At 40.5% G+C, this 21,346-nt stretch overlaps 1 protein-coding gene across 1 annotated transcript in view; it reads right to left on the bottom strand.

The window, feature by feature from the left end:
• Positions 1–21,346, bottom strand: part of edil3a (EGF-like repeats and discoidin I-like domains 3a) — a 105,951-nt gene that overhangs the window by 38,070 nt on the left and 46,535 nt on the right. Inside the window, exon 4 of the mRNA XM_079271016.1 lies at positions 7,788–7,901. Coding sequence (XP_079127142.1) covers positions 7,788–7,901 — 114 coding nt within the window. The remainder of the gene's footprint in view (positions 1–7,787; positions 7,902–21,346) is intronic.

Here is a 21,346-nt window from a genome sequence, read left to right as displayed (position 1 = left end):
TTATTGTGCTGCTAAACAAGTACTTCTTTGTGTTTCCATAAAAAAAGAGCCTTTTGAGAAATAAAATACTAACAGAAAAGACATGAGAAACAAAACGCAATGAAGAAACTGATGATAAGGGTTTATGAATCCATACTGTATATGTTTGAGAAATATCGGACATAAAATAATATACAATTTTATTGGATTAAATGAATCGTAAAACACACTGTGAAAGCATCTGCTGTTTTATCAAAACTCAGCTCAGGATTAATTGAATTAAGATGGGATATGCATGCATATAGTTTATATAGTTTAAGATGACCCATGTGTGTACACACCCAACAGTAACAGTTCAACTGAGCTTTAATATTTGTTCCAAACATCTGCGGTGAATCACCATCAAAAGAGAATTAGATGTGAATGCAGGTCCTCAGAATCCTTCAGCCTTAATAGATCGTGTGATAGTGTTGTCGAACTGAGATTTTCAGTGAGATTGTCTCTCCATTGGATATCATTCAACCTGTCAATTGTATGCAACTTATTATAGAATAATCCTAAAAATTGGTTTCCAATGCTGTGCAATTTGAAGGAAAACCAAACAGCTGAGAGATGAGACCCCCGCATCGTTATATTTCTTCTAGCCCAGAGTGCCTCTCAAACATAATCAGCATCACTAAGATGTGCTGTGTTAGTTGTGACAGATGTTCCAGTTTTAATTAGTCTCTAAGTCAAGCATAGTTGACATAAATGCAAGAATGTATAGCTGAGCATATTTTGTTTAAAAGTACCTTTCCTAATTATCATGATTTGCAATTATATGACTATTGTACAGTTCTAGAGCTACCACATTCTCAACAACTACATTATTATTTACTATTTGAGGTAAAGTGGCTTGACAGTACGTCACAAATTCATCAATTCAAATATGAACACCCATTGCAAAATATGCTGAAGATAGGCCCCAGTGAAGACCAGCTAACATTGGCTAAATATTCTACAGTACATAGGAGTTCACTGGGTGTGTGTGCTGCACAGAGAAACTACCTGGAATTGCAGTTTGGGACATGCAATTCTCTATCAGAGTTTAAAGTCATAAGATTCAACAAAAACCTCAAGTGTGCAGCAAATGGAATTTATTTCTGCCTTTCTTGTTGTGTGACATCAGTAAACACATAAATGCGACAGCAGTAATACAGTCTGCCTTTTTCACTTATGTTTTGCAAACTTATGTTGTGAATGGAATGATGGTTTTGTTTAACAGAGAAGAAAAGATCTTGGCTGATGCTGTATTTAATTTGTTTACAGACAATTGCATGCTATGGAAATGATGCAGGAGGTCGTCCTCCTACTCTGCTCTTTGTGTTTACAACAGGGATCAAAGTGGTTAGAATAATACAACAGAGGACACGCCGAATGTATTTTGTTTCTCTTTGTGAACATGGTAAATGGTAAATGGATTTGTACTTGTCTAGTGCTTTTCTGGTCTTCCGCCCACTCAAGGCGCTTGAACACTACATGTCATTCACCCATTCATACGCTGATGGCACCATGCAAGGTGCCACCTGCCCATCAGGACTAACTAACATTCATACAACATTCACACACCGCAGGCACAGCTTACGGGAGCGGGGGTTAAGTGTCCTCCCCTAGGACTCTACCAGAGCCACAGTCGCCCTTACTATTAGCGTGTCTGCACAGATGGTAATGGCTGTGTTTAGGACCTGTGTTTTTATGGACCTTAAAACAGCAAGTGTTGGGAAAGCTGAGGGAACTTGTCCAAAAAGAATGAGGAAATATCAAGTGCAAAGTCCTGCCAGAGGCACTGCTCACTCATGCCAACTGAACTGTTGGTGTCGGTGTAAACCAGCCTTCAGGGGAAGCCTGGAGCAGGGGTCACCCGAGGGCTGTGATACCTTCTCCACTTAAGCAAAACAGCTAAGCATTTTGAACCCAACAGACAGACGAGGCACACACACATTCCTGCAGACAATGAAACTGGCAGAAGAAAGAGTCAGAGGAGAATGGAACAATGAAAGCAACCCTAGCACGACTTATCCATCTGCTAAAACAGTGGGGCTCTCTGCAACAGTGAGGAAGGGAGACAGTGAGTAATGCCTGAGGACAGTCCTTGGGGGGTGGACTGGAGGCTGGGAGAGAGCAAAGAGTATGTCGTTTGAGTGCGTTTGTACTGAGATAGATGTGTTTATATATTCCACTATGGTAAATCACTGAAAGGATGGTGTAGGTGGATGCGGTAGCCTACTGCTGAAGCTGAAAGAAGATTCTTATTTTCTGACCTGATGGATGAACTGTATTCAGTACTTTTAACAAGTCTTAGAAAGAACATAAAGCCTTCATTTTGAGACACGGTAAACCAGACTAAACCCACGGCTCAGACACTATTTCAATGGTGTTGGATAAAGAGTAACAAATGTTGCATTTTAGCACTCTAAGCCTAATCGTAGTAATTTAGAGACAATTCATATCTGTGTGTATTCGCGTCAGTCTCTGCTTAACAGCTCTCCGATAAGATCTGTCCATCAGCGAGATATCTCAAAATTCAAATTGATTAGACTTGATTTATCCCATTAAATAATTGTCGAAAACTGTGAAATGATATGAAAAACATATTGGGTATGTTTTCATGCTCAGATCCCAAACCTGAAGTGAGAGGAACATGTCTTTAGGTTTTACAGGAAGTTGAACAAGTGTCCCCCTAAAATGACACAATGCATTAAATATCTTTCCTCATTCAAGAAAAAAAAGACTACGGGTCTACAGCCATGGCAACACCTCTGCAAGGCTGTACTGTGTAAAGTCAGGGGCTCAACATTTGCTTTGAGTAATTAGGCATGTCTATGGCAGGCTAAGGGCTGTTAATTGACTCGAGGGTGATAACTCCTCACCAAATGTAAAGAAAGTAGAGAGTGCAAATCAATACTAAGAGCAACACAACATCCTTCATGAATACCGACTTTCAATTCATTTGGGACCCTGTGGACTTACATATGCTGTTCTAGCCTTGCAACAGATGGTATATCACGCGGATTTAACTGGAAAGAGAATCTATGTTTCCTCATTACGACCTGAGGTGAAGGGCCCCAGAAGCAAGGTTGCGTCAACACAGTATCATATTTGTCTAGCTGTTGCACCTCTTCGGCAGATCTCTTGTAAAGTATTCTATGTGGATGTTGTTGCAAGACACTTGCAAAGTTGCAGTCCTTCTCACCTTGTGTCAATGAAGGGCCTCTCTTAACGAGCTGCCTGCCAGTCGTCCGTCAGAGCAGCAGAGGCAGCCGGCCCCCGGGCCTTGGCCTGCTGGCCCCTGAGCATACATCAGCTCTGCGACAGCACACATCACTAACACCAGCACTACGGGAGATGTGACAGCTGAATCCATCTCCCACAAGCCCTACCTACAGCCTAAACTAATTAGAGCCCCACTGAAATGAATGTAAACATACTAACACTAATGAGCATGCGGTGGAAAGAGGGGATGAGGAAAAGAAGAATAAACTGATTTCAGCCAAACTGTATAATCGAGGTTCCACAGGTGCAAAAGAGTAAATTATTCAAAAGTTATAGGCCGACCAATACGGGATGTTTGATGCAGATACTGATATTTGATTTTTTTCTTTTTAAATGTATAAGGATATATGATGGCTGATAAATATCAGTTTTTCACAACCCATAACGTAAATAAACAGTTACAAGGCAGATTGTTCTATAATCTTCTCCGACCCTGAACAAACCTCACCTTTCCTCAATATTGGATCTTTAACCGACCATTTAACCCATATTAGTGTCGGAAAATGTGAATGTCCCTGGACGAATACGGCCGTAACAATCCCAAATTTGTGCCAAGTGTTATCACCCTGTATTTGTATGCCTTCTTGTATATTTTACCGGGATTCATGTTGGCAAGCGACAGACACGATCCGTTTTCGCACTACTGGCTTGCCATCGGATCGTGGGAATCACGACTGAAGGCGCTGCAATTATTTCAGCAAAATCGGGTAATCACCGAACAGACAGACAATGGCCAAAAGCTCACTGCTGTCATGACATCACTCGTTTCTGGTATGGCCGAAAAGGTACAGCTGCTTAATCTGCAACAGCCAATGTGTGTGCAGTACTTGCCCACTCACACAGCGTGGGTTGAAGGAACAAGTCAGAAGAGATGACGAGTCCTTGGATAAAAGTAGATGCCAGGCATTCTGCCTTTTTCTATCAATGTCATATTTATTGGGGACCACACAGACTGTATTTCTGATAATAAAGCTGCGACATATTCAACAAATAATGCATTTCAACAGCAAAGGCAGAATTAGAGAGGAATTCCACCACGTTTACACATGGAAACCAATTGACTCATCACAAGTAACATGCTTGTGAGAAAGACGTCCTCTGGGTCTCTGGGGAAGCTTTGCCAAATCTGAGAAAAATAACTCAAGTGATGTCACAACTTTTTTGGAACTCTGTTTACATTTTTTTTTACCATTCAGCAATCTTTTTGGGGATTTTTGCCTTTATCTGAAAGAGGGTAGTCTAGAAATAGGGGGGAGAGAGAGAAGGCTTCTGTTATACATTTCATGATAGATGTGTGAACAAGGTAACAGTGCAGACGATTAACTTTAGGAGTGTTTTGGGTTGTTTACATCTATATTGATTGAACAGTGTTATTTCCCTTTACGCACTCAAAGACACACTGAGATCTTTTTTGGTTGTAAACATCATCAAATTAAAGCAGAGGGTCTGCACGTGCACCTCATGGTCATTGTTTTATTTCAAATCGAATGTGCACAAGTACAGACCCAAAACAAACCACAATACTTAAAGATCGCGCTGCCACTTTGGCTGGCTGACTTAATGGCTGTTTAATATGCTGTACAAATATAGAGTTTATATGAGAAAATGGAAATGAGCGCCATTAAACAAATAATGGAGCTCAGCATATGTTCAGTCAGTAAGACTAAATCATTCTCCGTGAGTTCTTCACTCACTACACCAACCTTATCAATCAGGCTTTGCCTCTTAACTCCTCTCTGTACACAAATTACCCTCTGCCTTCAGTTATTCAATCCATAAAACAACTACAGCCACTTCCGAAATGTCTCTCTTTCCGATGCAGACTTGTTCTTGAAAATTCCTGAGTATGTTGTCAAGCAACTGTGGTGAACATAAGAAAATCTGATAAATTAATTTGTAAGTAGCAGTGCAGGGGTGGCTCAGGGCTCCGGGTCCACTGCTACATTAATCCTAATATGTTCCTATAGAGCAGGGATTCCCAAAGTGGGGTGCGCGCACCCCTGGGGGTGCGCGAGCTGCCTCTAGGGGGTGCGCGAGAGGAAAAATGTAATGGCGGTGCAGTCCTATCTCCTAAAAATTACGTTCCCCCAAAACTAAAATGCATTCTCAATTACGTTTTACCACGAACGTATTTTCTCCCTGATTACGTTTGTGTTTGACCTACAAATACGCTTCTCATCAACATATCTTTGCTGTACTCTAGTCTTTATTATTTTTCTGTGATCTGCCTCGCCTCTACCCCGCCACCCACAAGTTATTGACCCGCGGCCTGTTCCTGACGATCGGGTGCCTCACGGCGGGGACGGCTGGAGACCTCGCGTCCCAGCGCCAACGAGTGAGCGCGCGCCACTCGGAACCATAAAACCAAGTCCCGGATTTCACCCGGGGGACATTCTGGAGGTATTGTGACCGGGTGATGTGCCTCGTTGCTGGGGAGGTATGAGCCGAGAGTGGCGGGGTGTTATGGAGGTTTATATTACAACTCGGTGTTGTTCCCGTGCGTGGATGAGCGCATTTCTGCCGAAGAAAAATGTTAAAGAGATGGTGGAATGTATGATTGGAGAGAGAGAAGCGAAAAAGTTGGACGTGATCCCGGTGTCCAACAACACTGTGTCGCGCGCATCGATGCTTTGTCCGAAGACATCCTGGCTACATTGGTCGGTCGCGTGAAGAAGAGTGAGTTTTACTCTCTGCAAGTAGACGAGCCTACAGATGTGGCCAATCTGGCCAATCGTCCGTTACCTTCGTAACGTTACGTCCGTTACCTTTTCGAAGGCACGGTGCAGGAAGAGTTTTTGTGTTTTTTTTATCTTGTAAACAAACGCCACGCGCGAGCAAACTGTTCTCTCATTCGTCCGATTTTTATGCGGCTCTGTTGCTTTTTTTTTTTAAGGTGTGTGTGTGTGTGGGGGGGGGGGGGGTGCGTGAACCCGGTCGGGATGTAGAAGGGGGTGCGTGGCCTAAAAAGTTTGGGAACCGCTGCTATAGAGTGAGCAGACCAAATCCCCACAATAGCATAATAAACACACAAGGGCACTTTACAGGAAGCTCTCCGGCTACTTGTGATAAGACGAAAGCTCTCTCTCATTCTACACCGCTCAGCTTCAATCACTGATGTTAAAACCCACAAACCAAGCCAGAAATCTCGGTGTAGTTATGGATTCAGACCTCAACCTGAACAGCCATATCAAGACAATTACAAAATCAGCCGACTATCACCTGAAGAATATATGCTGTTGGTTTACAAAGCACTGAATGGTTTAGGGCCAAAATACATCTCTGACCTGCTGCTACCTTATGAACCATCCCGACCCCTCAGGTCGTCTGGGACCGGTCTACTTTCTGTTCCCAGAGTCAGAACTAAACAGTTTTTCTGCTCCACATATCTGGAACAAAGTCCCAGAAAGCTGCAGGTCTGCTGAGACCCTCAGCTCATATAAATCAAGATTGAAGACCTTTCTGTTTGCTGCTGCCTTTAATTGAACCACATTCAATTCATGTATTAATCAACTTCCTGCATTTCTGCATTTTACTACTTTATTTTATTTCTTACACTGTTTTTTAATGTGTTAATGAATGTTCTTAATTGTTTTGAAATCTCCTTTTCTTTTTCCTTATGTTTTGATGCTTTTAATGGTTTTATGTGAAGCACTTTGAATTACCTTGTTGTTGAAATGTGCTCTACAAATAAACTTGCCTTGCCTTGCCTTACACAGCCACTGGGCAGAAGAATGAAATGAGGGCTTGCGAGCACAAAGTGGCCTTGACTTCTCAGCATTCAAGTGTTCCGATTTTTTTTCAGGGTTCATTGTGTTTTTGTCTGAACATGCAACATTTAAAATGATATGAGGAGAAGTTTGGATTTAATTTTTTAAAAGTTGATAAAGTTTAAATATGGGCTATGTATGAATTGCATTTGCTTATTTGCCTTTAATTCAGAAGTCATGGACATTGTGTGGCGTGTGAAGACTTTAGCACAAAAGAAGATTAAAGCCACATGTGAAAAAAAACTCGACTCTCCTTCTTTTGCTCAAAATTCTCACCTTAAACTCAAATATTTTTTTCACATGATGCGCTAATCCTCCTCCGTACTTTATAAATAGTAAATGATCATGCTGCGCTAGCCATATCCAAAAATATACAGATAAGATAAGATACAGTGCTTTTCCACTGTCAACCGTTGAAAACGCCTTCTTTCCTTCTCTGTGGCTTAATTTCACTGAAACACGTAGTTTTCTTTTTTGAACTACAACAGTGCACACTGAGCACATAATAACAACAATGGCTATTATAAAATGTACCCAAAAAACAAAGGATGTCCTCAAAGCTTACCAACCTTGCATAACCTTAAAAAAAGTTGTCATCAAAGGTCGGCACACTATCCACTTAAAATGTGTTGAGCAAACTGTCTGGTGTGTGTGCTGTTAAGAATCCATGGATAGCTGTCAAAGATTTAAAAGAAGAAAACAAATTGAAAGAGAAACATGAGCACTTACTGTATTGACAGTTCCTCCCCATGTACTCCCCTGGGCATTCGCAGGAATAGTTGGCAACCAGATCTGTGCAAATGCCTCCGTTCTTGCATGGGTCCCTTTCGCATTCGTTGATATCTGGAAGAGCCACAACACAAAAGGAAAGGTGCATTCATACATTTGAAGCAGACATCGGCAATTAAAAAGACCTCACTGTCATTGGAATGCACTGGTAGGGAGCGTATATTGAATCTTCTCAATGTGTTATTAAATTGAGTCTGCCCATAGAAGCTCTCACAAAGACACCGGTTTCTTGGAACTAATAAATCAAATAGCTCCGCTGAATACCACTAATACTAGAACACATAAGTAACCTCGTGTACGTTCTTTGCAGTTTAAATAATTAAATACATTTTCAGTGTATTTAACCACTGACAGTTATTTTGCGATAGGCTTGGTAAATATCCTCCGTCTCTCCATTAAAGTATCACAGAAACATAGAAGAGCAAAACAGACTGTAGATATGCAACATTGCCACAGAATTATCATCTTTTGTACAGCCGTCGTTGCACTGTAATTGCTCTCTGCAATATGATCTTCTCTAATTGATTCATCATCTAATTACAGAAGGTGACAGACCCACAACCACACCCATCCCACTCATTAGCACTCTGTCCTGTTACAGCTACAGTTAAGGGAAAAATGATAACAGTGGGAGAGGAAAGGAGGTGAACTTTTGAACAATCTTCTCATGATTTCCAAACTTGCCCACACTTTTAATCCTCTAAAAACATACCATGAGTCGTCTGTGACTACATTTTGGCTTCACGGATATGTAACTACCGTAGGCTTGAGAACAAAGTGAAACATGATAAAACTAAGTCTTTCACAGTCCTTCATCTCCCTGAGATTGTATCTATAATATATATAATAGTCACATGAGCACATTTGTAACATCTCAAAATATATTGTTTTTCGGTGAATGTCCTGTATGCTGCAGAGAAATACAGTCTTCACACATAATGGTCACTGAGGTACTGTGACTGGAAGCAGCAGCATCTTTCATCGACAGCAAAGCACAAGAATCATATATGAATAGAGTGAAATAATGAAATTGAACTGTAGAACTATCAAATGTTGTGCAGGCTGAACTTGAAACACATTTCATTTTCATTCGTCTTGGAATTCATAAGGAGATGTTTTGCGGCTGTCTGGACGTGAATAATCCTCTCTATGCAGTATATACTCTATTTATATTCTTGATTATCACCTAACACTGTTTTTATTTCATGAGCACCCAGCCAGCACTCTCAAGACCAGGCCTGCTGTGTCTCTTAATATGGCGGTTACATCCTGCTTCAGATGTAGCTGATGATAGAGAAGCCCTGTAATTTGTTAATCCTGTATTACGCAGCCAGTTTAGTGAAAAACAGCAGGTGATAGAACACATTTACTGCACATGAAATAAACACAGACCATCCGAATGTGATGCGTCCCAACTTGTATATTTATAGAGCTCCATTCTTAGGGAGATTGAATAAAACTGTTTTACAAGCCAGCATATTGTTTTGTGATGGAGCCTGACTTTTCACAGTTGGCATTAAAATCACTACTCTCAAAAGACAGCTTGCATCAACACACAGCTCTGCTACACGCAAAGTAGGTAGATCAAACTCAAACTGCAGGGGCCACTCATCTTTAATTATAATCGAACATGTGAATTCTAACAGCGAGAAGTGAAATTATTTTGCCTGTCAAGCTGTGAAGATTTGTATATTTGACATTTATTGTAAGTGTTGCCTTGTTTTTGTGTTTTTCCATTTGTCTGTTGGTGCATGCATAAGTGTCGACCCAAGCTGTTTTCTAGCATCTGTTTCTCAAGACATTTACAAAATAATTTCATGAAGCCATTCAAGTTCCGATATGCAGTTGTTGCACATTGTTCTTCATTGAATGACAATGACACTGAAAAGCTTTTCCCGATGGAAAAGATGTTTTCGCTATTCTGCCAACTGGCTTCAACAATAGTTTGGTTGACAGATAGTTCGTCTAACTCACATGTGTCAAACTCAAGGCCCGCGGGCCGAATCCGGCCCGCCACGTCATTTTATGTGGCCCACGAATCCACCAGCAAAGAAAGAAAAAAAAAAGAAGAAAAAAATGATTTTTTTTTTTTTTTAGAAAAATAATTAAAAGTTAGACTTGAAAATAAAAGTATCCCCATGGTCGAAATTATGAGATAGAAAGTTGAAATTATGAGATAGCATGTTGTCTGTGTACCGACATTAACATTATCACAACAGGTAGACAGGAGAGGCAACAGCCCGAAAAGAGGTTTTCCAACGATTGAAAAAGATCGACAAATAATCCCAAAATGTCCACGAAGACAAAAATTGATGCAGAGGGAAGAAAATGTAATGAAAGATGGGAAAGTGAATACATGTTTGTGCTTCAAGGAGAAAAACAGGTCTGTCTTCTGTGTTATGAGGCGTGTCGGTGATGAACAATTCACGTCGGCATTTTGACACCAAACACGGAGCTAAATTTAGCCTCCAAGAAAAACATCAAACTGTCCAAGAATTAAAAGGCAGACTGCAATCACAGCAGAATATATTTACACAGCTACAGCCCAGTGCATGCTAAAGGTATGTGAGCAGAGCTCCGGCCAGATACAGACTTTTACAAATGTCAGTTTGTGAAGAAACACCATCGCAGACCGAGTTCATGAACTAGCAGCAATCTAACAACACAGCTAGCTAAGAGACGAGCAGGTACTCGTCTTCTTCATTATCTGTTGATGAAAGCACAGACAACACGGATACAGAGCATCTATCCATGTTCATCAGACCTGACTCTCAGTGAGCAGCTCTTGGATGTAGCTGCCATGCACAGGACGACGACAGGGAGGAACATGAGTGATGCAGAGAGGTGACACAAACAGCTTTGAACAAAGTTAATGTAATAACTTGTGTTTGATATTTGTCTTTGTTATTTTCTTTAATAGTTTGATCTTTGATAGTCATGTGGGTTTCTTAACCCTCAATTAAAATGATTTATGTTATAACAACAGAAATGTGTTTAAATATGATTTTACATTCATATAACTGCATGTACAATATGTTTACACTTGAATAAACAATAATCAAATGCAGAGAGAGTCATTTAACAATATGTTAGGGAGAAGTTAGTTATACAGTCTTACAGTTACAACCGGCCCTTTGAGGGCGACCGTGATGCTGATGTGGCCCAGAGTGGAAATGAGTTTGACACCCCTGGTCTAACTACCTGCCAAATCTGTTTGTTTTTTTTACAGTGCCTGCCCTTTTACAAACAGTTTCCAATGACGCTCGGTTCTATGTAACGAACCATCTGGTGCGGCAGGTTAGTTGCACAGGTTAATTGCTTCTCCCCAAAATTGCATCTTGATTGAATCTACATTTCGATACAGTCAGCTGGGGACCATGCAGTTGAGTCCATGTGCTTTGACTTGTGGAGATTCAATCTATATGAGACAAACAGAGAAATGCACTGCACACAAATGGACGGAGGAAATCTTAAGCTTAGAGAGAGGAAATAAAATTAAATAAAAGAATATTAAATCAGAAAAATATGATCTGTTATTTTATTTTATTTCATGAAAAGCTAAAAATAAAGTGTTCTCGCATATATTTAAGTGTGCGGATATCTATTCTACCAGTTTCAGCTTTTTTGATACTTCCAGCACTTTATTTAAGATAAGTCGGGGGAAGCGGTGGTTATCCTGCATCATGAAAATTGGTTAAAAAATGTTCACGATTGTCACAATCTAAATCTAGCCTTATTGTTGCATTTAAGAGAGCCAATCACTCAAAGACTCTGTCATTAACGGGTTGGATTTGAGTCTTTCTGGGATTATTGCAACATTCTAAGTGCTTGCAATAAGCAGCTGCACAACATACAGTAATCAGTAGTTATTGTACTTCTCCATAGCTGACTCCAGAACCTTTCATGTTTTAAATGTGACACAGAATAATGCTCCCCATTAACCAGTTTCCTCATGTTCACCTGTAATCCTTCTAATGCTCTGGCCTCGGCTTTAACTGTGCCATGATGAGCTGGTACAGGACAATGTGTTACAGTGGCAAATCCCAAAACAGCCAGCATGGCAACATGCCTCCTACTGACAACACACAATTAGCATAGAGATGAAAAAACAAGCACTTGTCAGAAGGAAACATCTCAATTATGGGAGTTTAATGCAATTAAGGGAGATTATGTGTACGATCCTGTGAAGAACCGTTAACCTGAAAAAATGACAACTAGAGCCTGCCTTATAGAACAACAATCCACATTCAACAATTCACCTTCCCAGCTTTTGTAATTGTTACTATACTAATACTAATCTAGTTATTAACCAACGGTACAGCAGGCCATATAAAACCACATTAATGCAATTCACAGAAGAGTCATTTGTACAAAGGGATATGTGAAAAAATGTGAACGTGAAAAGCACACCCTCTAGAGCAGGGGTCTCAAACTCATTTTCACTCCGGGCCACATCAACATCATGGTCGCCCACAAAGGGCCGGTTGTAAATGTAACTACTCGTAACATATTGTTAAATAAATCTCTGCATTCACAGTTTAAAGGAGTCTTCAATGTGCTCACAATACATTTCCATGTTAAATGTACAGTAACCAGCCAAAGAGCTGCTTCTACCTGTTTAAGTATCTCATAATTTTTACTTTGTTTCATAATTTTGACTTTCAATCTCATAATTCTGACTTTCAATCTCATAATTTTGATTTTCAATCTCATAATTCTGACTTTCAATCTCATAATTTTGACTGTCAATCTCATAATTTTGACTTTCAATCTCATATTTTTGATTTTCAATCTCATCTTTTTGACTTTCTATCTCATAATTTTGACTTTCTATCTCATCATTTTGACTTTCTTTCTCAGAATTATGACTTTCTATCTCGTCTTTTTGACTTTCTATCTCATAAGTTTGACTTTCTTTCTCAGAATTATGACTCTTTTGACAGATTTTTATTTATTTATTTGCTGGCGGATTCGCGGGCCACATAAAATGACGTGGGGGGCTGGATTCGGCCCGCGGGCCGGGAATTTGAGACCCCTGCTCTAGAGACTAGTACTTCAAATGTCAAAGAAGTATATATAAAACATTAATGTACATCCACTCATTAGCCATACCTGCTAAACCTTGATGGGCGCTGGCGGGAGAGAGGCACAGGGCACTATTATACAACAGCACCACAAACCATAAAAAATCTGCAGGTCATTCTGCACACAGCACAATTCACTGTTATATTACCGCTGTAATCACACCACTTAGAGAAGTGATGTTGCTGTTACCCTGTAGGTTCATATCCTGCTTTGTTGCCACCAGTACTGTAGGTCCAAGTACAAAGGTGAGCCAAATGGGCAAGCTGCACTCAAATAGCCGGGAGCACAACATACCACAGAGAGGGGAAAACACAACAAGCCCATCTTACGATTTCCTTTCCTTTTATGAGAAGCGCAGGAAACGGAAGACTTTAAAAGTGGTGTATTGCCAGTAACTCAGGTGGGAGAAAAGGGATTACTTCAGAGAATGCAGTTAAGTCGGCCAACATAAAATAGAGAAGAGAGGTGATGAGACGCGAGGAGAGGATTGGAGGGACAGAAACTGTGAAAGAAAGAGAGAGAGGAGGGTGTAACAGAGAAATATGAGCAGGCCTAGTGGTCAGGTAAATTAATTCAGTGTTTCTGTTCACGCAACACAGTTACAGGCATGCATCCAAGGAGTTCCCCTAATAGTCAGATTCTTCCATTCTGCAAATTAACAACATTTGCAACTGATGTCTTTAGTTTAATGGGAATGACGCCATCTTGGTTATAATGGATTTAACAAGCCAGTTTGTGTGAAGATGTCCACAGCGGAGGGAGACAATCAAACTAAAAGGCGTATAATTTAATATACAACACACTGCCTCTCCAATAATACTACTTGTGAAGGTGATAATGTTCTTTTTGTTGAAACTGAGCCAGGATGATGTTGATTTCCCTTGTACTGTATTTGGTGTTATTACATTAGATTGTAACAATATACAACAACAAGGTTTTGATGTTTTGTTCACCTGCTGCACATACAGTGGTGGACAAAATACAATTGGCCATTGGTCAGTAACACCAGGCAAATGATGTAGCAAATGATGACGGGCTAATACAGTGCATTATATTGCACAGCTGCATATTTCATTATGCCAATCATCAATCACACTAATTTCTTTATTAATGAATATAATGCAATTTTATAAATGAATTGGTAATTGTTGTGAGACATATTACAATTAGTGTGAATAAAATGATTAATACCATATAATATACTCTTATCATTATTAACATCATCACCATCTTCCTTACCTCTTGCCTCGGACGATACCTCCGGACACTATGAAGCCCAGAATACATCTGATCAGACTCTGTTCAGACTCTCATCGGTCCACTGGAATGTCTCGCTAGCGGGCTTTGCTCCAATATTGCTATCTAAAAGTGTCTCAGTCTGACAATAATGAGAGCAATGAATAGTGGTATATGTCGGGAATGTTAAATTGGCTTTTGTGTGTCTAGAGAGCAGGAGGAGACCTGGGATTGGTATATGTGCCCTCTCCGCTGGACTGCACTGACCTCTGCGGCGCCTGCACCTGATACAGCCACACAAACACACAGCCGATGAATCCGCTTTCCAGCTCATTCAACAGTAAAAGTATTGTGTCAAACCTTGCACAACGTAGGATGTATATGTGGCATAAAGATGAGGCGAAAAATGATGAAGTTCCATCGGTGTGTAGCATTTAGGGGGATCTATTGCCAGAAATTGAATGTGACAATATTAAGTATGTTTTCTTTCGTGTTTAATCACCCGAAAATAAGAAGCATTGTGCTTTGTAACCAGAATGAGTCGTTTATATCTGGATACAGAGCGTATCCTCTTCACAGAGCCAGCCGCCATGTTTCTGCAGTAGCCCAGAATGGGGAAAAAACAAACACTGGCTCTAGAGTCATTTGCGTTTTTGCATTGACCGCCATAGTTCTCCTTCACGCATGGCACACAGGAGGAGTTTCAGTTGGTTGCAAACTCTGCGAACTCACTGTTAGATGTCGCCAAATCCTACACACTGCACGCTCAAACCCTGTCTGAGTGCAATTAATTATGCAGTACTCCGTGTTAGAGAATAAGACATTAGAGAACTGACATCAACCAAAGTCAGAAAACAGATATTTTTAAGCATTTTTAAAAGTATTTATGAAAAGGAAAAAGAAAACAATGGATACACATGTTCTCCATCTATGGTACAAATTGTTTTCCTCAAAAGATAACTGCGGAAATTGTATTTACAGAGGTAATTTACACTAAAATAAGCATTTTTATTTCAGCTGGACTTAACTATATATATGCAGCAGCACCAGAGAGCCTAAACTGGCCCCAAACAACAAAATAAACCACACAAATGATTGGAATAAATGCCTGCTAATAGCGTGTAATCCTCTCAAACTTGTAAAGCCCCCAAAGTGAATTAGCAGAATTAAAGGTAATGTCCCAGCAGTATTGCCCCTACATCTCACCCACTTCCTTCATTAAATTGCAGTCAGACGTTGGGTAAATCTGGGTAAAACCCTCTTTTTCCTCTGCCAAGACACTGAAAGCCACACAATTGGAGGTTAGTCAAGATTTTGCTTTCATGTGGAGATGTCTCATCGTGTTACATCTCTCCATCTGGACTCATTTTAGCCCTCATGCACAGTTTCCCCTGGAGAAGTTTCATCTCATCTTATCTGTCTTCATGTCACAGAGCCAGTGAACCCACACATGGTTGGTAAGCAAGCTGGTTCTCTTGACATCTTTCTATGGGCAAGGAGTAGTTGTTTGACCTCTACAGTCATCGACAGCAATGAAGTGAACTGGTTGTTTATGCCTGCCACATAATTAACCCCTGACCATGAACACTCGTACTTCCAAAGACGTAATCATCTAATTTTTTTGTTTTTCCCATAGTGGATGGGGTTTACCGTGGGACAGGCTGCTGCTGATGCCCTGTGATTCATGTTGGTATACTGCAGATGTTGGATTTGATAGTGAAAAAAGACTGCGATCCACGGTCACATTGAATGAATTTATGAGGGGTAGAATGAAAAACACACAGCCGATGATTTCAATTACTTGGGTGCTACTCTGACCAGGAATAATGTTTATCATTAGCGTATAAGCTCCGTGACAGACCGCTTTGTTAAGGATGTCTGAGTGACAATCAAAACCATTTGGAATACTTTTATGGGGCCCACCCCAAGGAGATCAAATACAGGCCTGATTCCAGGCTCATACATACTGCGTATACTCAGCAGCACATGGCGTCATCATTCAGTGACCACCGGGATACATCTAAGGGAGCAAAACATTGCATAAAATGTTTTGCAAATTACATTTTATCCACATGGGAACAATATAAAAACGTGTTTAATAATGGAGTTGTGGTTTTGAGAAGAACAGCTTATCTTGGGCTGTCCTCTCCTACATTCCCTCAGTGATTTGTGTGCTCATCTATCCTGTGATGCAATCTTCACGCTTATTTTTTGTTGTTGTTGTGAATATTACTTTTCCCCACTAATTTTTGTCAGTTTTGATGCAACGCAGATCTCTATTGAAAGTGCAGAGATATAAAAGCCATCTGCTGTATGTACAGCACAGCGTGAGGGTTTTATCCGACTGCATTTGATGACATGCTATATCTAATCTCATCTCTCCTGTTTTCGTGTGATTGAATGTTCACTAAAGCTTTACCATTTACTGTAAATGCAATACACGTGCATACGCACACATTGCATTTACAGTATCTATGTTTAATAGACGATGGCCTGCCTATTGAATTCCCGGCTGAATAGTTATATAACGCTACTGTACTTCAAGTGCTGACTTGTCCTCAGAGCTGCGTCTTCATATATGGGCGATCGGCCTTGGATGCCGTGTTTGACAGGTGCTGGTGCAGTGAAATGTGTCGACTCCGCACTACACAACAAAAAAGCGGTTTTCCAACAGCTGACCAACTTCTTGACCGTAAATAACTGCTTTGATGTTCCAGTCAGGCTTTCGACAGCACCACAGCACTGAAACTGCTCTTGTTAAGGTTTTCAACGACATCCACTTAAACATAGACAATGGCAGAAGTTCAGTCTTAGTGTTACTAGATCTCAGTGCTGCATTCGACACGGTCGACCATGCCATACTCCTAGAAAGACTAAAAATCTGGGTGGGACTCTCTGGCACAGCACTTAACTGGTTTGAATCCTACTTGAAGGGCCGAGAATACTTTGTGTCTGTAGCTGATTACACATCAGAGCTGACTAAAATGACATGTGGTGTTCCCCAAGGTTCAATACTGGGGCCTCTTCTGTTCAACATCTACATGCTTCCACTAGCTCAGATTATGGAAAACAACAAAGTGTGTTATCATAATTATGCAGACGACACACAAATCTACATAACTATGTCACCAGGGGACTATAATCCCATACAAGGGCTGGGTAACTGCATTGAACAAATCAACAACTGGATGTGCCAGAATTTTATTCAATTAAACAGATATATAATATATATAATATATATATATATATAATACAACAGAAGTAATTGTTTTTGGTACCAAGGATGAACAATTGAAAATCACCGCTCAGCTTCAATCACTGATGTTAAAACCCACAAACCAAGCCAGAAATCTAGGTGTAGTTATGGATTCAGACCTCAACCTGAACAGCCATATCAAGACAATTACAAAATCAGCCTACTATCACCTGAAGAATATATCAAAGATTAGAGGACTTATGTCTCAACAGGATTTGGAAAAACTTGTCCATGCATTTATCTTCAGCAGACTGGACTACTGTAACGGTGTGTTTACAGGTCTCTGTAAAAGTCCGTCAGAAAGCTGCAGCTGATTCAGAACGCTGCTGCTCGAGTCCTCACTAAGACCAGGAGGGTGGACCACATCACTCCAGTTCTGATGTCTTTGCACTGGCTTCCTGTCCAACAAAGAATTTACTTTAAAATCCTACTGTTGGTTTACAAAGCACTGAATAGTTTAGGGCCAAAATACATCTCTGATCTGCTGCTACCTTATGAACCATCCCGACGCCCTCAGGTCATCTGGGACCGGTCTACTTTCTGTTCCCAGAGTCAGAACTAAACATGGAGAAGCAGCGTTCAGTTTTTCTGCTCCACATATCTGGAACAAAGTCCCAGAAAGCTGCAGGTCTGCTGAGACCCTCAGCTCATTTAAATCAAGATTGAAGACCTTTCTGTTTGCTGCTGCCTTTAATTGAACCACATTCAATTAATATATTAATAAATTTCCTGCATTTCTGCATTTTACTACTGGATTTTATTTCTTACACTGTTTCTTTAATTGTTTTTAAATCTCCTTTTCTTTTGCCTTATGTTTTGATGCTTTTAATGGTTTTATGTGAAGCACTTTGAATTACCTTGTTGTTGAAATGTGCTATACAAATAAACTTGCCTTGCCTTGCCTTGCCTTACACAAGGCCGGGACAAGACCTGTCTCTCCAAGTTGAGTCAGAGATAGAAGATGGAACACGGAAGTGCCTGTCTCCACTGTCAATCTATCCTGGCCTTACCCATGTCACTGAAGTGACTATCACCACATAAAACAGGATTCCTGGAATCTGATGACGTGCAACAAGCAGTTGAAAGAGATGTTTACTGTTACCCGATATATACTCAATATGTGTTTTCACAGTGATTCACTTCTGCATGGTCATGTGTATCTCCACTTACCATGAGTATTGATTTTATTGATCTCCTACATCGAAATGAAAAAAAAATAACATGATCTGACATGCAGGTTAGTTTTCACAGTGGCACATGCTGTATGTTTTAAGGGATATGATGACGCATGGAGCTGTGAATTCGGGATTAAGAATAGTGTTGGAAGATACACTTTTTGAAGTGGGATTATCCCACTGAGAGGTTATTCACAGCAGCACTCCAGAAGCCTTTGGAAAGGTATCTTAAGATGCATTGCAGAGAGGTTTGAGTATCTTAGAAGCAAAACCCTCATCATTTCTAAGACATGCAGACCGGGGATTTCTGTCGAAGCTGGGGAGAGCAGAATGTGAAGAGCCCTCGGCTTGGGGGCAGATTGACACTTGGTGGAAAGCCTTAAGTGTCATTTTAAGCTTGCAGAAGGAGCCTCCACAGTAGGTGTGTGAGGAGAATAATGATGTAGCCCGAGTGTGATCCAAAAGCTCTTCAACATCATTGAGGTACACTTACTAGAATGTAAAGAAAGAAAGTGGAGGCAGGCCAAAGAGCAAAAATAATGTGGAAAATAAGGATAACAAGAGATGCCTGCCCTTAGGAGACCACATTATTTGAGTATATACATGTTTAACAAACAACTATAAATACAAAATGTTGTTTTTAACACAACTGACAGCCTTAGTTACATCCAGGTGGCAAAACAGGGTTGCTACATACAACGTCAGGGGATATCTAAAGTTATTACAGTTGGAACCTCTGGTTATTATGAACGTATTCACCAAATGTCCCTCCAATCCATCCACTCGTTGTCATACCGTTGGAATACCGTTTTTAGATTAAAGACAAGAACACTCCAAGGCAAGTAGATATGAAGGATGACTGAAGTTTAGTTCAAAACATAACATCTGAAGAAAAAGTTGCATCCTAAATATTTAAACTCATATCTACTAAAAGAAAAAATGATTTTGATAAGGGTCAGATTTTGAATGACTTATGCAGAGTTTAATATTGAGAGTGGGGCAAAATTAAATGCTTCAGTGGTTTCAACAGAGAGTAATTTCACACTGATTTTATTAATTCATTTCTTTGCTGACCCTCTCTGATCTATCCTAATCTGTCTAGAGGAGATCCCATGAATGCTTTGGTAAAAAAGTACTATAATCTCCATAAGGAACATTCACACATCTATATAATTTCGTCCACGCTGAGTAATTTCTATGATTAAACGAGACACTGAATAACAACATAAGATCTCTCTGCTGGGCACCAGTCAAAATAATATGTTATGGCCGTTAACCTTAATTTCAGTCCCATTGAACACAAACTAAAACGACACCAATACTAATTTGGCAACATATTTACCATTCTGAATTACTGCAGTTCTGTGTAGTCAAGCTGAACATTTTTCAGTGTTCTGCTTTGGCCAGCCAGAAGCCCTGCGCAGGGGGGAGTCAACCTCTTTCCACTTTTCCGCCACTTGGGATTTGGAAATGCATCTCTGTTTATGCTTTGGCCATCTGCCAAAAGGTCTTACTGTCTTACTGCAGAGGCTCGAAGGTAACAGCAAGGCTCAAGTGTCTGAGGGGGCCTTACACAATAAGGCCCCGGTAACAGCTTGTTCTCTACAACGCTCCCCAGGAAGCATAGACCAGGTGAGTACGTGTCCAGGGACTGGGATCAAGGGGGGAAGGGGGGGTTAGTTTAACCCACTAAATTAAACAAATGCATCAATGCTCTTTCTTCAAAAGTCTCATGTTATTATTTTTACTGCGGTTTTTCTTCATAAATACCAAGGTACTTATTTTCAAGGCTTTTTCCTTAATGAAGAAATCCAAGTTCAGAGAAAACCGTTCCTGAAGCACTTCTGCACATCCAATGTTCTTTTTAAAGTGCTGACCTTCCTCCAAAAGACGAACAAAACTTCGGTCCATTTTATATAGCATCCACAACCTGAAGGCATTCTGTGTAATTTAAGTTGGTTTTAACAGCAAAGATGCATTGTGGATAAAACTGTCCTGTCTGTAGTTTTACTAGCAAAGCATAACCTTGCCAAACAAGAAAGGTCATTGTACTCAAAGTGTGTTTCTACAGCAGTTTCTATTTGGCAGGATTTGCAGAACTGAGTGCTTACTAAAGGCATATGGAAAAGGTGATGCATCACTTTTTATCATCAATGATGGGTCAGAGGACTGACAAATGAAGGTATGAGAGCACGCGTGAGAACAACGCTGACAAGATCAGGGCCAAGCACTATGGATCCTGGTTAATATTGTCTGATGCCATTCTATGTATTCAATAAACCTGATGAAAAACAGGTCAGCTTTGATCTGGTAAGCACAAGGCTCTTTCTAGAAGGCTAAATACAACATCTGTGTCAGTGGCACAAAGAAGGTGAACCTAAACACCTTGATTCAAGCTTGTTTCCCCAGCTTGTTATCCAAAATGCCCTCTGACAGGGGCGAGATAGGGTCAGCTGCTCCTGGGATGGAGAAAGGAGCAGAATAATACCAGAACAAAATAGACATTTGAAGTACAACACTGATCTTTGACCGGGTCTCCTTCACTTTGTGGATGCATGCACACACACACAAAGAAGCACACACACTCAAAGCAAACAAAAAACATATATACATGACGGCACTGGATGCATGTAGAAAACAAGCCGTATATCCGTTTATCGCCACCAGGAGACTACTTCACAGGGAGGAGAGCCTGTCAGGGGGTTTTAATTAGTTATTTGACGATATAAAAAGCAGGTGTGACGTCA

The sequence above is a fragment of the Melanostigma gelatinosum genome (assembly GCF_949748355.1).
Source record: "Melanostigma gelatinosum genome assembly, chromosome: 6".
Taxonomy (NCBI): domain Eukaryota; kingdom Metazoa; phylum Chordata; class Actinopteri; order Perciformes; family Zoarcidae; genus Melanostigma; species Melanostigma gelatinosum.
This window is presented reverse-complemented; position numbering and strand designations above follow the sequence as displayed.